Here is a 16,075-nt window from a genome sequence, read left to right as displayed (position 1 = left end):
GAAGTAAGTTAGGCTAAGAATGTACAACTGCCGGGTTGTGGCTAAAGATGTCGTCCTGAGAGGGTGGCAGGGCATCTGCTCTGCTATCTCTGAAGCCTGACAGGGGTCAATTGTGCAAGCAATTGGCAGAAAAGAGGAGGGGTACGCAAACCTCACCTCACCTTTCTACCCAGGAAGTTCTTGGGGCCGTCTCCAATCCTTTAGGGAGTATATCTCCCTGGATTATAGGCTGTCAGCGTTCCAGGTCCAGAGGACGACTGCCATTTTCTACCTCGGACTTTCTTTTCTTTCTTTAATCTTAAAGTATCTGCTTCAACCCTACATGATGATTTACCACAAATGAACGCTTTGAACTGAGGGGAGGACTTCGGCTGAGTTCCAAAACATCATTTACTGCAAGTATCTCTCGCTTTTTTTTTCTCCGTCTCTCTTCCTGCATCAAAGCCCTTTGTTTCCCCCCTCCTCTTACTCTGCTCTGCCTGAAGCCACCTCGTTAAGAGGCAGGCTAATTCTCCTAACTAAGCAGAAGAAGGATTCAAATCAACTCGAATTAATTGGCAAAAGCTCTTATTGTAATTGTTTTGGTTTTCGGAGATAGAGATAAGAGCAGTGAATGTGAAAATCTCACGAGAACTTTGTGCCAGTACGAGAATCCCTGCCTTAACCGGCTTCAATACGTCACATGCCTGTGCCGGAACATTAGAGGATAAAACAGAGGACCTCTACTGGCCACTTGTAAAATTGTTTGGGGCCGGGTTTTTTTAAAGTCAAAATCATGTCTATGTTAAAAAGATTGGCTCATCTAATAGAGATACAAACCCAAGATTACAAAGTATTCTTAGATGGATTGATCAAAAATATCTCCAAGGAGATCCAAGATGGCAAGGAAGAAGTCTTCAATAGGAATGATGGATCAATAACAGTGACTGATGACAGCTTTAAACAAGGTGGAAAACCAACAGCAGAAGAGAAATCTGAAATTCATATCTTCAAGGAGATCCAAGATGCCAAGGAAGACGTCTTTAACAGGAATAATGGATCAATAACAGTGGCTGATGACAGCTCTAAACAAGGTGGAAAACCAACAGTAGAAGAGAAATCTGAAATTCTGGAGACGGAAAATGGGATGCCGGAGTTCTGCAGCCCAGATAAGGACACCCTTTTTAAAAAGACATACAGCCATCTCAAAGCAAGAGTGTACAAAAATCAATCAAAAGAAATATGGATCTGCAGTGAAAGTAACCGATTTAAAGGATCTCTCTGGGGAAAAAATTGTATTGATACTGGAGTCCAGGAGGTGCAACGGCCTCAAGATTTATCGATGCATATTTTGCGGGAAAGAGTACAACTGCACTTTCTACGCCAAAGGCCAATGGGACAGAATATAATTTTACGGGAACGACAAGATGTAGCAAGCCTCGAGATGAGACCCCCTTAAGAAGACCGAAAGCTCATATTGTTTTATGTTTAATGTTATACCGTATTCTATATTTCCATTTTTATGAAAAAGGGGAAGCAGTGTCTCTTTCGCTCTTGTTTTTTTTTTTTGTCTCTTTTCTTTTATAGGCATATAGGTAATATAATCATTAGTGCTGAAAATGTAAAATGGGGTTCTCCCCCCTTATTTTTTCTTTCTTCTATTAGTGAATTGTCCTAGGACTAAAGCCTACACTGAGGATGGTTCTTAGAATGGGTCAAGCAAAAATTGTTTTGTAGATGTATTAGAACCAAGGATAAGGAGAAGCTATAGAAGACTGAAAGCTTATATTGTTCTATGTTTAATGTTAAGCATTTAATCTAAACCTGGAAATCTTATTATTCTCTGTATTAACAACATATACTGTATCCTATATTGCTATTTTTATGAAAAAGGGGAAGCAGTGCCTTTTTTCTCTCTTGTTTCTTTTTCTTAGTAGGCATATAGGTAATATAATCGTTAGCGTTGGAAATATAAAATGGGGCTTTCCCCTCTTATTATTTTTTTTATTGGTGTATTGTTATAGGGCCAAAGCTCATATTGATCTGTAGAAAATGCAAAGCTCTCAACTTATACCTGTCAGGATGGCTCTTAGAATGGGCCAAGTATAAATGGTTTGTAGATGTATCTGTATTAAGGATAAGGAGAAATTATGAAATCCTTTTGTAATTTTTTTTCTTTGTACATCTTTAAGGCAAAGCCCTACTTTCCTCTCCCTTTATCAGGGTATTGATACAGGGCCAAAACTAATACTGTGCTATAAGAAATGTTTAATGTTAAGCATCTAACTCAAACCTAGAAATATCTGCTAGGATAGCTCTCAGATTGTATCAAGCAGTTAATGTGAGGTCTACGATCTCTCAAGTAAGTTGATTAATAATAACTTTTCTTTTGTATATCTAAACAGGCTTTTTTTTTTTTTTTAATGTAGTGGAAATGTGGATGGCTCTTAGACTCATGGCTCTTAGAGTTTTGGGCAAAAGTTTATATCACTGTGGAGTCAATGTGGGGTCGTATATTCTCAAATGATGACTATATTTCTATCTTTATGAAAATAAAAAAAATCATTATAAAAAAAAAAAAAAAAAAAAAGAATGTACAACTGCCCAAGGTCACCTTGTGAACTTCCATGGCAGAATGGGGATTTAACCTGGGTCTCCCACATTCTAGTCTAAAACTCTGACCACTACCTATACTGACCTTAGCAAGCAGCTAGTCCTCAGTGAGCTGTGTGGCATCAAGCCATTTAGTGGTTACTGCCAAACCTGCCCCCATTGAGTCCTCAAAGCTGGAACAGCCCTGTTGCCAACTGTTTCGTTTTTTAGAATTTAGATTTCGGAGTTTTCTATAAACCGATTTTCCCATCTTTGTTTTCCTGTTTTGTTACTCCAGTTTCTGGACTTGAGTTTCCACAGATTTGGCCACATGGAGAGTTAAGATATATTTATAGCACTGGGTGCAGAATTGGGTTAGTGCTGGGTTTCATGAGGCATGAAAGTCTACAGGGACAGGAAGCAAACAAATAGCCCCCTTCCCTTTGAGAGTATAAAAGCCGTGCAGTTAATCAGCTATCTTCCCAGGAGTAATTGGAGCACACTGATCCCTTGTAAGGCAGAGAGTATTAGAAAAATGTGGTAGTCTGTATATAAACTAAGCTGGAGATCAATTTTCGCTGATGAACTAGGGGGAAAGAGTCAATAGAAGTTAACACAGGTAATATGACCCAGTGGTTGGATGACAAGCAGCCTACCCCCTGCAATAAACAAAGTCCCATTTCATGATTCTCCGGGTTCCATTGAAAACCCCATCTGACAGTAGCATTTTCCAGAACAGATTAATGTAGGTTGCCATCTTAGTGCATACAGAAACACTCAAAACGACGCAATACTTTCTTATTGCCACTAAGAAAAACATCACAAATAGTCAGCAAACTCCCCAGAATGGCAGTAGGGAGTTTTTCAAGTTACTTTGTATATATACTTTGTGGTGAAAATTATCCTATTTGGACGACTTGCAGAACTTCATTGAATGCTTCTGTTTCTAGCTCGTGAGATGGTTCTGTCTTGATTGAATGTGGTGATAAGGAAAGGGGAGGGTGTGTCAATAGGATTTCTGTCATGCAAGAACTGTGTGGTGGTAGAAAGCAAATGTGGAAAACCTATTTTTATGTGTGTGTGTATTTTTTCACCAGGTAGTAGAAAAGAAAGGGAAAGAAGGAAAAACCAGCTTTGGAGGCCCAGTTGTCAGCTCACTGTATCAGGAAGAAACCATCAGGTGAATCTCAGTGGTAATTTTTATGGCTTCATTTTCATTCCGCATTTGTTTTGAACATCATGCAAACACTGTAGTGCCTTTCCTGCAAGATAAAAAACGACAGGAAAGAACTTTCTAGGTCTGTAATGGTTTAAATCAATAGCTGTCTGTATCGCTGCCAGGTACTGATCTCTCCTTCGTGTGGGATGTTTGGGTAAGGTTTTGTGTGCTTTCCTTGTGTTTTAGTTATTGTTCTTTTTTCTTCTCCTCTTTTTTACAAACCTTATTAAAAGCTGTTTTACCATTGTTTTTCTGGAAAGCACTGCTTTAATACTTTAATGAGTTTTATAATATGTCTCCTTTTTCATTTATGAACTGTATTCCGTATTAAATCCTTTTACTTTGCAATGTTCAATACCTAAGACACGGTTTCTTGACAGAACTGCTGTTTGAGGATTATGGATAAAGATGCTGCTATTAAACACTGCTGGTCAAGGAGAACAAAGGCAGCGTGTTTTAAGAGTTGCACTGTAAAAGTAAGGTTACTAATTGAGGTCAGCTTTGGAAATAAAAGATAAAAGGAAATTAAATTGGAAAATCTATGGTTATGCAGTATGGAAGTTACCGTTCAATGAGGGAAACCAGGAAATGGAAAGTTTAGGGTTCTTACAGAAATGTTGATGTGGCAAACACAAATGGATTGTCCTCCAGTTAGATAACTTCTATTTTGATATCATGAAGGCAACCCTGGCAACCAACTCAAGGTTACAATCTTGTTGGACAACCTGTGTGTCATTGGGCTTTTACTTTTAAGTAAGCATGCTTAGAATTGCACTGTTAAATTTATATTTATTTTTATTTTATTTTAGATTTTTATACCGCCCTTCCATACGGCTCTGGGCAGTTTACATATAACATAATTACATAGAACATTGCAACAAATATAACAAATATTTATATAACAATATATAATAAATATAACAATCATAATAACATGCCAACCAGAATAATATTTAACAGAAACAGAATTTGGGTTGGTCAGATTCTTCGGTCATGGGAGGGGGTGTCTGGGGGGGGGCAGTGGGTGTTTTGTGGCTCATCGGCCTCAAGCAAATGCCTGGTGGAGGAGCTCTCTTTTGCAGGCCCTGCAGAATTGTGGAAGTTCAGGCAGGGCCCTCTTATGGGAGGTTAAGGCCTTTGTTGAGGTTAAGGTTGGCTTATCAACTAACTTTAATGTCTCAACTAATCAATTCAAAATATTACCAAAACCTCACTGGCCTCTTTGAGTTACAACAGGAACGTGTACTTTTAAAATGAAAAGTATGGTTTCTTTTTAATTCTCAAAATACTATGCCAGATCCAAAATGATCTAGGGAAACAAAACCTGACAGTTGTTCTCAAAGATGCAAATCTGGTGTGTGACGACGTTTCAATGAGAATAGGAATAAGAAAAATTCTTCTGCCTATTCCAGAATCCACCATAGTAACATGATGAGCTTAAATGTCATCTTTTCTTAACAGCGGAGCTGAATAATAGGGGAAGGGGGAAATACTCATCCGTGTTATTTGAAAATCAAGGACATGGCTGTTATGGAAAAACTTACTCATCAGTTTAAAGTTCTGAATGGCCTTGCATTCATTTCAGTTTTGTTATTTACTTGGATACCATTTATATGCCATGTAGAGTCTCAAGGAGAATCGATGGATAAACCCCTTAAATTTAGATCAATATGCACTTATTGATTTAAATAAATGGAAGTGTATGAGGAAGGATAACATTAGAAGAGGATAATGTGAGTAGTGAAGGAAAGGGTGTGATTCATAATTCCTCTGAAAAGTTCAGAGAGTTTTATGTTGTGAATAAGGCGGGGTTGGATACGTTTATGATAATTTAATATGTTACTACTGTTCTTTTATTTATTTTCCTGGAGTTTTAAGATAAAATTTGAAATAAGAAGCAGGGAAGTATAGCTTCAGACAAGGGAGTAGATGTGACCATGTTCAGCCAAGTTTTACGAGATTTGTTTGGTGCCCAGACTGAGTCAGGTTGAAATGAATGAACAAACATGGCTCACCACAGCACTGATAAATCTGTTCTGACCAAGCAGTAATATCAGGGCTCTTTCAGCCTCACCTACCCCACAGGGTGTCTGTTGTGGGGAGAGGAAAGGGAAGGCGACTGTAAGCCACTTTGGGACTCCTTTGGGTAGAGAAAAGCAGCATATAAGAACCAACTCTTCTTCTTCATACATAATGAAAAATCATAGTTTGTCATTATTGGGAACACATAGCAATATACATGCTCACCTGGGGCCCCTCCATTTTGTACCCCCTCCAGGCCCATCAGTGGCCATTTTAGGAAGGGTGGGAATGGGTTGACATGGCCATAAATTTTTAACAAATTTAAAAAAATGTATTAAAATTAATTAACTCCCACTCATTTGGGAAACCCTTCCGGGGCCGTGAAATACCCGGATTTCATGAAATCCCGGTTGAGAAAGCCTGCTTTAGATGTCAGAACAAATTATTTGCTTTGAAATTCTGTTTCAACATCCAGAAGATGTTCCTGACAGAGCGGTTTCTCAGTGGAACAGGCTTCCTCGGGAGGTGGTGGGTTCTCCATCTTTGGAAATTTTTAAACAGAGGCAAGATAGCCATCTGACGGAGAGGCTGATTCTGTGAAGACTTAAGGGGGTGGCAGGTTACAGTGGGTGAGCAATAGGGATGTGAGTGTCCTGCATAGTGCAGGGGGTTGGACTTGATGACCCATGAGGTCCCGTCCATCTCTATGATTCTATGAATGTGGAAATTAATTCCGAGCTCCTTGCCCCCCGCCCTCCAGCTTAATCTGTCACAACAAACCGCACTTTGTCATTACATGGGAATTTTATCTGTGTCATACAGGAATACCTGGAGTCTTGCTGCAGCCACATGTTCTATGACGCCCCCCCCCCTCCCAAAAAAAAATCCTGGAAGATTTGAAAACCAGACCATAATTGGAGGGGTCAGCTACAAACAAAGATTTCTTGAGTGGAAATGGCTAATAATCCTTTCTTTCGCTGTGTATCAGCCCTCTATATCCATTAATGATCCCTCTACAAAACCGCGCGTTTTTCCTCTAGTGCTTTTAACAAATCATGATATAAACTGCATGTAATTGCATATCCTTCAAACTAGTTGTCAGCATCTGATGATGAAACAGGCTGAAGCAGAGCCAAACAAAGGGTAGGCAGCCACTCCGAACACCTTTTATTTGAATTAATTATTGTATCCAGGTCAAACCAGAAATCGGTTGCCTCTCCCTGGAAAGGTACCCAGCATGTTGGTCACAGCAGGCTATAGATGTGGCCCAAGTTAGCATATGGAACTTGCCTTCTGAAAAGAATTCCTAATATTTGCCTTTATGAGCTTTTATTATTCTGTTGTCTAATGACAATAAAATGACAGAAACCCACAATGAAATTTCAGCGCATCATTTCCTAAGTGATAGTTACATATTCAGATAAACCAACACCATAGGTCCATGTTCTATCACAGTGGTCCCCAACCTTTTTATCACTGGGGACCGGTCAACGCTTGACAATTTTACTGAGGCCCGGGCGGGGGTAGTCTTTTGCTGAGGGACGTTGCCGCCGCCTGTGCCCCCGCTCCACTTGCTTTCCTGCCATGCCCCTGACTTCCCTCCGCCAGCTAGGGGGCACTGCCAGCAGCAGCTGCGCAGTGCCACACCGAGGGGGAGCCCCAGCCATGACGGCCGCCGGAGAGCACCAAAAGTGACCCAGCAGCAGAGTGGCAGGGCAGCCCCCAAGGCAGCAGCTGGGGAGGAGGACGAGGAGGAGCTGCGGCCCGGTACCGACTGATCTACGGACCGGGGTTTGGGGACCACTGTTCTATCATATTTTTGATACCAAAATCTTAGAAATGTTAATGAATAGCGGTCTCACAGCTCCTTAAATACTAGCTGATACATTGTAGCATAATTTTTGATCGAATCAAGGGGGGTGGTATAATCCGTATAAATGCAAGATAAGGGAATGGATAGTTGTCCAGTCATTCCTTTCTAAATAAAACCGAAAGCTGTGTTTGACTAGGTGGGTCTTAGAATTTCAGGACTTTCAGGTGCACTCTGGAGGTAATCGTTGGAAGCCCAAATTCAGCTCTGAGAAAGGCAGCTGGTATGCCTTGAGGAAGACCCAAAATTTTCTTAATAAAGGTATTTTGGACAACTTCAAGTTTATCCAAAACCTTTCCCTGCCAGGCCCAAATTTCTGCACCATACAGAAGTTGCGATATGATCTCACCCAGCTCTGTGAGAACAGGTCTAACAGGACCGTGACTAGCCTCAGGTCACCCAACTGGCTGCAAGTAGAAGAGGAGCGGGGAATCAAACTTGGCTCTCCAGATCAGAGGCCGCTGCTTTTAATCACCACACCAAGGTGGTAAATTTAACAATACACTGCTAAGCAGAGCTATACCCTTCTAAGTCCATTTAAATATTTGGGCTTAGAACCGTGTACTTCTTTTTAGGATCATGCTGTAAATTACTGAGTGGAAAGATAAGTTTATTTTTTCCAGCTCCAGTGATGATTTGCTAGTGTCTGCCACCCAAGATTAATCTAATAATAATATTTAGTTGACTTCAGAAAGCAAATATTATTTGTAGCTATTTGGCTGTGTATGTAAACAGCAAGCCTTTAATTCAGCTGCTTTGATAGTTTTACATTTGGGTTCGCTTTCTTGAAACAATTTTTCTGTATTTATTTAAAGACAATAAAAATCAAAAGCACCAAATCTGATTTTAAAATGGATAGTAGCAGTGTGAGAGGCTTGAGGTTTGGCAAACTGTTAAGTGACTGGAAATCAAAAATGCATAGTCAAAATTGTCTTAATGTTTGTGTTTTTAAGCACTGGTATGAGAATTTTCCAAGAGACTCCATTTGAAATGAACAGCTGTTGCGATGTTGTGATGTACTTCAATCATTCAGTAGTTCCAAAGTCATTAGAAATAGTTCTAAAAGTCTGTTATTATCCCAGTGGGGGTTATTATTCTGCTCTTATAATGGGAGCTGTGTTCTGGATTCACTTCGGCAATGAATTTGGGAATGAATTTCTGTTTATTCCACTGGAGGAAGAATTGGGGTGTCTGGGTGGCATCAGGGGGTCCTGATCACTGGGACAAGAAAACTGGGATATCTAGATCAGGGGTAGTCAACCTGTGGTCCTCCAGATGTTCATGGACTACAATTCCCATGAGCCCCTGCCAGCAAATGCTGGCAGGGGCTCATGGGAATTGTAGTCCATGAACATCTGGAGGACCACAGGTTGACTACCCTTGATCTAGATTATCCGCTGTTGATCAGGAGGACTTAAACTGGGCTCATCAGTGGGTTGCTACCAAAGGAGAGGACCAAAGTAATTGGGAAGGGGGTGTTAGAGCAGGGGTCCCCAACCCCCGGTCTACGGCCCGGTACCGGACCGCAAAGGCCATCGTACCGGGCCACCAGCGGCCGCGCCTGCCTCCCCCCCTGCAGCAAGAGGGGGGGAAAGAGGCTGGCACGGCAGCCGGCACGGCAGCCGGCGTGCCAGCCGGCGTGCCAGCGACGCTAACGCGCACGCACGGAACTGCCGCGCATGCGCGTTTGCGCCCCCTGGTGGCCAAAACGAGCATGTGCGGCAACTCTGCGCATGTGTGTTAGTGCCACCTGGTGGCCAAAACGTGCATGCGCGGCAGTTCTGCGCGTGTGTGTTTTTGAGCAACTGCGGCAGCCGGGCCGCTCGCACTCCCCCAGCCCCGGAGGCTGTCCCCGACCAGATGAAGGTTGGGGACCGCTGTGTTAGACGATAGGTTTTTTTGTTTTCTTTTCTGGTGTGTACTTGGGCAGTAGTAATGGTGGATGACACAGCTGTGGGGCAAGCAGAGAAGGTGTAGAATTGGGAGGGGGACAGTTCTGTTAGAGCAAGGAGGCCTAGACAAAGTTCGGCCTGTGGCTTATTCCAGAACCCCTTTGAACCAGCAAGGCTTGTGTAATGCCAGCCAACCATCAGATGTGAAACTACAGTTGCTTAATGTCAGGTAAATCCAGAGATTGCACCCAAATGCAGGTTATAGCATTCTGTGGCAATGATTGGGGGTGAAGCATTCTTCTCTGTTATCATGACACTTGCGTAAAGCTGTCCTGTAGAAGTGTTCCAAGCAGTCAGAGGACTTTTGAGACTAGACATGATCTCAATGAGCCTGGCTTGAGCAGCAGACTTCTGGGACTTGTTTGCTAGGAATTTTGCAGGTAAAAATATCTGTGACCATTTGTACAAATGTGTACAAATATGAGTTGTTTAGTTCAGATTGATTTGGGGAGTGTATCATACCACATCTTTGCTTGACCCCTGTCCATCTTGCCTGGTAGGTAGCTGGTTGGATCTCTGGAGTGGTGAACACTGAGGAAGGGGTTGTTAGAGCATGCTTGAATTAAGTAGTGGTGAGACTAGCAGTTCTCAACCTTTTCTTTGCTTTGACCCCAACTTCAGCACCGAAGCCCAGCAGGGACTCAGCCTGAGGAGCTGAGCAAAGTGTTTTGGTGCATTCCTTGGCAGGCGCCGGTGCAACCCTCAAGCAGGCTGGGCAGCAGCAGAAGGAGTCAGTGGGGCGCTGGAAACGCGTGTGCGCGGGGGGGGGGTGTGCATCCACGTACATGCACACAACAATCGAGGTGGCGTGGAAATAGCCATTGCTATGGCTCTGCCGCTGCCACAACCACCTGTCCGCTGCTGCCACCACACGATGACAACGCCATGGCGGCAGGTAACCTGGCGACCCTGAGGAAGGGGCCAGGCGACCCCAAATGGGGTCCTGACCCCAAGGTAGAGAACCAATGCCCTAGACCCTCAGAATCTAAACAACTGTTGACTAGTGGGCAAATATCCCTCCGATGGACAAAGTGATCATTTCGGCCATGGCGGTATAACACTAGGCTCTCTTTGGTGAAATGGATTATCTGGATCAGTGTCACTTGGGTATGGGACAAAGAAAAGGACTTTTGTTGGTTCTCCTAGACCTCCTGGCAGTTTTTGACGTTGATCAAGGTGTCCTTCTGGACTGGTTGGCATGTCATGGACGCTATTTTTGGTAGTTCCAGTCCTACATAGCTGACCAGTTGTAGAGGAACAACAACTTGTACCCCTTGCCATTTGAAATATGGTGCACTCTTGGATTCTTTCAGCTGTTCAGAATGAAACTGCTAGAGACAGGCTGCCTGGAGGTTGGGGTTGAGGTGTCATCTGACTGTGAACACCACTTCTGTTATTCAGCAGATGACTCAGGGCTGGTGTCTGAGGGTTGTGATGGACTGGATGAGGGCTAATAACTAATAAGTTGAGATACTACTGGTTGATAACAAGGCTAGCTGTACTTTGTGGAGTCTTCCTGTAGTGGATGTAGTTACACACACCCCTTCTAGGAGTAGGTGTACAGTTTGGGAGGGATTCAATGCAGGGCTAAAGATGGAAGTATATATCCCCACTGTGGCATAAAGTATCTTAAACCAGAATTGTCTGATCTGCTCACTGTGGGCCTCCCTTGAAGAGCAGGATTTGGCCATTGGAATCTCTGCTCTGATTACATCCAGACTGAACTACGTTGATGAACGTACAAGCAAGTGGCTTTATTTGAAGACAGTGTGGAAGGTACAGCTGTGATGTATGAAGCCCTAGGTAACCTGGAACAAGGCAATGGTCTTCCCAGTAGCAATGTATGGCTGTGAGAGTTGGACCATAAGGAAGGCCGAGCATCAAAGAATTGAGGCTTTTGAACTCTGGTGCTGGAGAAGACTCTTGCGAGTCCCTTGGACTGCAAGGTGAACAAACCGGTCAGCCCTAGAGGAGATCAGCCCTGCCTGCTCCTTAGAAGGCCAGATCTTGAAGATGAAACTCAAATACTTTGGCCACCTCATGAGAAGGAAGGACTCCCTGGAGAAGAGCCTAATGCTGGGAGCGATGAAGAAGGGGACGACAGAGAATGAGGTGGCTGGATGGAGTCACGGAAGTAGTAGGTGCAAACTTAAATGGACTCCGGGGAATGGTAGAGGACAGGAAGGCCTGGAGGATCATTGTCCATGGGGTCGCAATGGGTCGGACACGACTTCACACCTAACAACAACAACAACCTGGGACAATTATATTTTATGGATCACCTTCTCCCACATGTATCTGCTTACCAAAACAATCATGGAAAGCCATGCTTTGTCCTGCCCCCCAAATATTCTAAAGATAAGCGGATGTGGTACAGAGGCAGGATTTTCTCAGCATCTGTGTTTGGAGTTATGTTTCTACAGCCTGGTGCCAAGTTTATATTATTTAAATGCAAGGTGAAAGCATTTTTGTTCTCGTAAGCCCTTTAAATCCCTCGCAGGTTTTTTAAAAACGACAACATCCTGTTTTAATTAGGCTATAGTCTTAATTAGACGGTGGTGTTTTTAGTATTCTTATGGTCTTATACTCTTAGTCTTATGGGGTTTGCTGGTTTTAATTTGTCCTTGTGTGTGGTGTCTCGACCATTTTATTCATTGTCTTAAATTAGTACAGGATATTGTAGTGTATTGAATCACAGTTTCACAACAGTTCTTTCGGTGTGTGCAGTGTTAAACCAACCATGATCAAGGATATCCCCCCCCCTTTAAACAAAACTTGCTGCTTGTTGCTTGTTTTTTTTTTTTCATTTATTTAATTAATTTATTTATTCATATTTATATACTGCCCTCCCCGAAGGCGCAGGGCGGTTTACATAGAACTGAAACTATACATGGAACCATACGTATAAAGATTATAACATTCATATTATTAACTAATAATAACAGGGTAACAGCATAACAAAGAATAATTCAAACAGTACAACATAAACAATATCAGATATCAGATGTCAGATATGAATTGGAATAAAGTTTAGGATTCTCTAGTTTGGACACTTGAACAAGGCATTTGCTATCTAAAAGAAACCCAGCACGTTCATATTAAAAGCTATTTTGTTTAGTTAAGACAAGCCTCCAGAAGGCTCTGGCTGAAAAGTAAAGGTTGAATTTTGTAACTGGGTAGATAGAGGACTAAAATAACAAATGGGAGGTTGCTGTCTGTTTCCCCACCCCCCCTCCCCCAATCTTGTCCAGCATGTTTGATAGTCCCCATCATATTTTGTAGTCTGATGCCATGTAATCTATCAGAATTTTATTAATCCCATTAACAGAGGCAGCCATCTGGCCCACTCTCTGAGCTAGACCAGAGTAGTCCTGAACTAGGATGATTGATGGCTCTGGAATTGATTAGTTGATCTGAGAGACAAATGAACTGTTTTGGCAGAGAATACCAGAGGTCACTGCATGTGGTCAGGCGCAAAGGCCTGCAGAATTTTAAAGAGCAGCTTCTCCCAACAGTTGTTAAAGTTCCCCTAAAAAATATCTGAATAAAAAATAAAAAAATAAAAATAAATCCAAGCCCTTAAGGGTACATTGTACCTGTAGCTGTACCTGATTATGAACTGCATAGAATTAAACATGAAGATTTTCGTTATGTCAAGAATATGCCGCTTCTGTTCTTTTCCATTGCTTTCGTGTGCAAAAGCGTTATGGAGCATACTACATATATCGCTCACCGCCAGTTTTGTGCTGTAAAGAGCAGAGCTGCCTGCAACCATCCAATGGGAACGTTGATGCCTTAAACTGAGCAGATATACTGATGGACCACTATCAATTCTTTGTTTAGGAATAGCAAGCTTTCATTTTCTGCAAAACGAACCGCTTGAATGGGATCGCAATTTATAGACTGGTAGAGCTTGTACCGCCTACTTTTGGGAGGGAGGGGTGGGGAGGAAGGAACGCCACCACCAGCATTTTTCCTCATTGCGCTGTCTGCCTTCTAGCCCCGATTCTGGACGGCAGCGTGAGAATTGCTTAAGTGTTTATCAGAGCCTTATTCCAACGGGCCTGCCCTCCCCTTAAGCAAAAACAGAGTTGACGTTTGCTCTCTGCAGAGGCTGTGGTCATATAAATCTTCTAAATCAGAAATAAATAAATAAGGTGAAAACCTTTAGCCGCTTTAAGGGTTTTTTTGCGCCCTTGGATCATTTTGTCATCAGAGAACAGGGAAGCCACCCACTTTTAAAGGAGCCTGTTGGCCTCACTGATGTCTTATCCAGCATGTTGTAGCTGCCTCAGATCAGACCCAGTCTCCTCCCCCCCCACCCTCGTAGGGCAGCAACAGCAGAGCAGAGGGGGGAATTCACTTTTAACAGCAGTTTGTGATTGAAGTGCTGTTTAAAATAGACTTTCCTAGCAGCAGTTCTGCCCCATAGGGATGTCTATACCCTGGGCCAGTGGTCCCCAACCTTTTTATCACCGGGGACCAGTCAATACTTGATCATTTTACTGAGGCCTGGGGGAGGAGGGGTAGTCTTTTGCCGAGGGACATTGCCACTGCCGCCTGAGCCCCTGCTCCGCCGGCGCCCCTGACTTCCCGCCGCCCACTGGGGGGCGCTGCTAGCAGCAGCTGCACAGTGCCACACCGAGGGGGAGCCCCAGCCATGGCGGCCGCTGGAGAGCACCAAAGGGTGAGCCAGTGGCAGAGTGGCAGGACAGTCCCCGAGGCAGCAGCCGGGAAGAAAAATGGGGAGGAGCCACGGACCGGTACCAGTCCCAAGACTGAGGGTTGGGGACTACTGCCCTGGGCGATCAAAGGATTGGGGGCAAAGGTAGCACAGTAGTATGTCATGGAACTGATCACCGGCATGAACCGTTGGGGCTTTGCTTACATATTCTCTTTATGATTTTATTTTTATTTTATTTTTTATATATATATACTGCCCTCCCCAAAAGTTCAGGGCGGTTTACACGAAACAACAAACGACGCAGGTAACTCCGTTTATAGTAATAACAAGGTGATAACAATAACAACATTCACATAATAATGACAATAACATTATAGAATGGTGGAGACTGCAAAGAGCATCAGCTCAACTCGTACTGTGGCCCAGTGGGTTGGGCGGATTTGTAGTGGTCGTCGTAGGAGGGAGGCTTAGGGGCCAATGAGAAGCGGTGGTTCAGGTCGACCTCAACCAAATGCCTGGCAGAGGAGCTCCCTTTTGCAAGCCCTGATGAGCTCAGTTTATGTGTTTGTGTGTGTGTGGTTTTTATCAGGATAGGCCAAAGTATTACACGAGGATAGATTCCCTTGCCCTAGAAGGGAAAACGTGCTACATTGAGGGAGGTGGGAGTGGGCTGAGCGATATCACTTTCCCAACGCGTCCTTTCTCGCTAACTTGAATTTCGTGCATATTTTTGTCACGCACGGGCAATTGGCTGACACATGTCTTGTTACATCCCGGTTTGCTCTCTTGAGGACAGCGCAGAAGTGTGCAGGCAAGTGGGCAGCGTCTCTCGCGCGCCCCCCCCTCCCCGGGGGGAATCCCGACTGATCAGAATAAACTTGAGTTATGGATTTATTCAGCCTGCAAAACCTCAGCTGGTGTAAATAATTGAGAAAGCAAAGGTTTGCCTGCCGTGCGTACCTCAGGGACACGTGCCCGCTCCTCTCCCTCCCGCCCTCCCTTTCTTATGAAAATGATCCCAGTTGCACTGATAGATAATAACAACACCAAGCAATTAAAAGCTATGGGTGGCTGGAGAGAGGAGAAAAGGTTCAGTTAATGAGCTTTTCCTTTTCCCCGTGCCCAGGAGAGCCTCCGAAGTGACGGGGCGATTAGACGAAGAGATAATTATAGATTATGTGAAGATGGGTCTCTTGGGGGTAAGGAGGTCTTGACATAAACAGTAACTGTTGCTAGCGTGTCTCGGCTCCCGTACTTGCTCCTCTTTCCCTGCTTCATTGCGTCTTGGCGTGCTCAGTCGGGCAGCGCCAAGCAGGCAGGCAAGGCCACCTGTTTACAGTGCGCGGTCCCTCCTGGGAAGGTTGACATTCTTCATGGCTTCCTGTACCGTAACAATTAGAGCCGTCCAGGAAAAAGGGTGTGTGTGTGTGTGGGAGTAGGGGGGGGATATAGATGGAGCCTGGCCAATCTCGGCAGTTGGCGATTCCGTTTCAAAGGTGATACAACCCCACAAAGGTGGCAGACATGGAAGATTGGGTGCAGCACTCCTGAAGTTGTTAAAGAGAGCACAGGGAGAGGGCCTCTGCTGCTGCTGCTGCTGCTTCTTTTTTTTAATCTTGTCTTTGTGTTTTCCGCAAGATTACTTGGGTGGCAGGGGCTTGCCGGCACAGCGTACGAGAAGGAGCCGAAACAGTTTGAGAAAATGTCTTGATTTTCACAGAGCAAAGAAGTGTGGGCTTGTGGTGGGAGCGGCACAA

General features: G+C 43.8%; 1 protein-coding gene across 2 annotated transcripts in view; it reads left to right on the top strand.

The window, feature by feature from the left end:
• ACBD6 (acyl-CoA binding domain containing 6) overlaps positions 1-16,075 on the top strand; it is a 157,774-nt gene that overhangs the window by 49,665 nt on the left and 92,034 nt on the right. For both annotated transcript variants that reach the window (XM_077332223.1, XM_077332222.1), the window contains exon 4: positions 3,669-3,751. In XM_077332223.1, the coding sequence (XP_077188338.1) occupies positions 3,669-3,751 (83 nt within the window). The remainder of the gene's footprint in view (positions 1-3,668; positions 3,752-16,075) is intronic.

Source organism: Paroedura picta, chromosome 4 (assembly GCF_049243985.1).
Source record: "Paroedura picta isolate Pp20150507F chromosome 4, Ppicta_v3.0, whole genome shotgun sequence".
Taxonomy (NCBI): domain Eukaryota; kingdom Metazoa; phylum Chordata; class Lepidosauria; order Squamata; family Gekkonidae; genus Paroedura; species Paroedura picta.
Note: the sequence above shows the minus strand (reverse complement) of the source record. Positions and strands in the feature narration are given on the sequence as shown.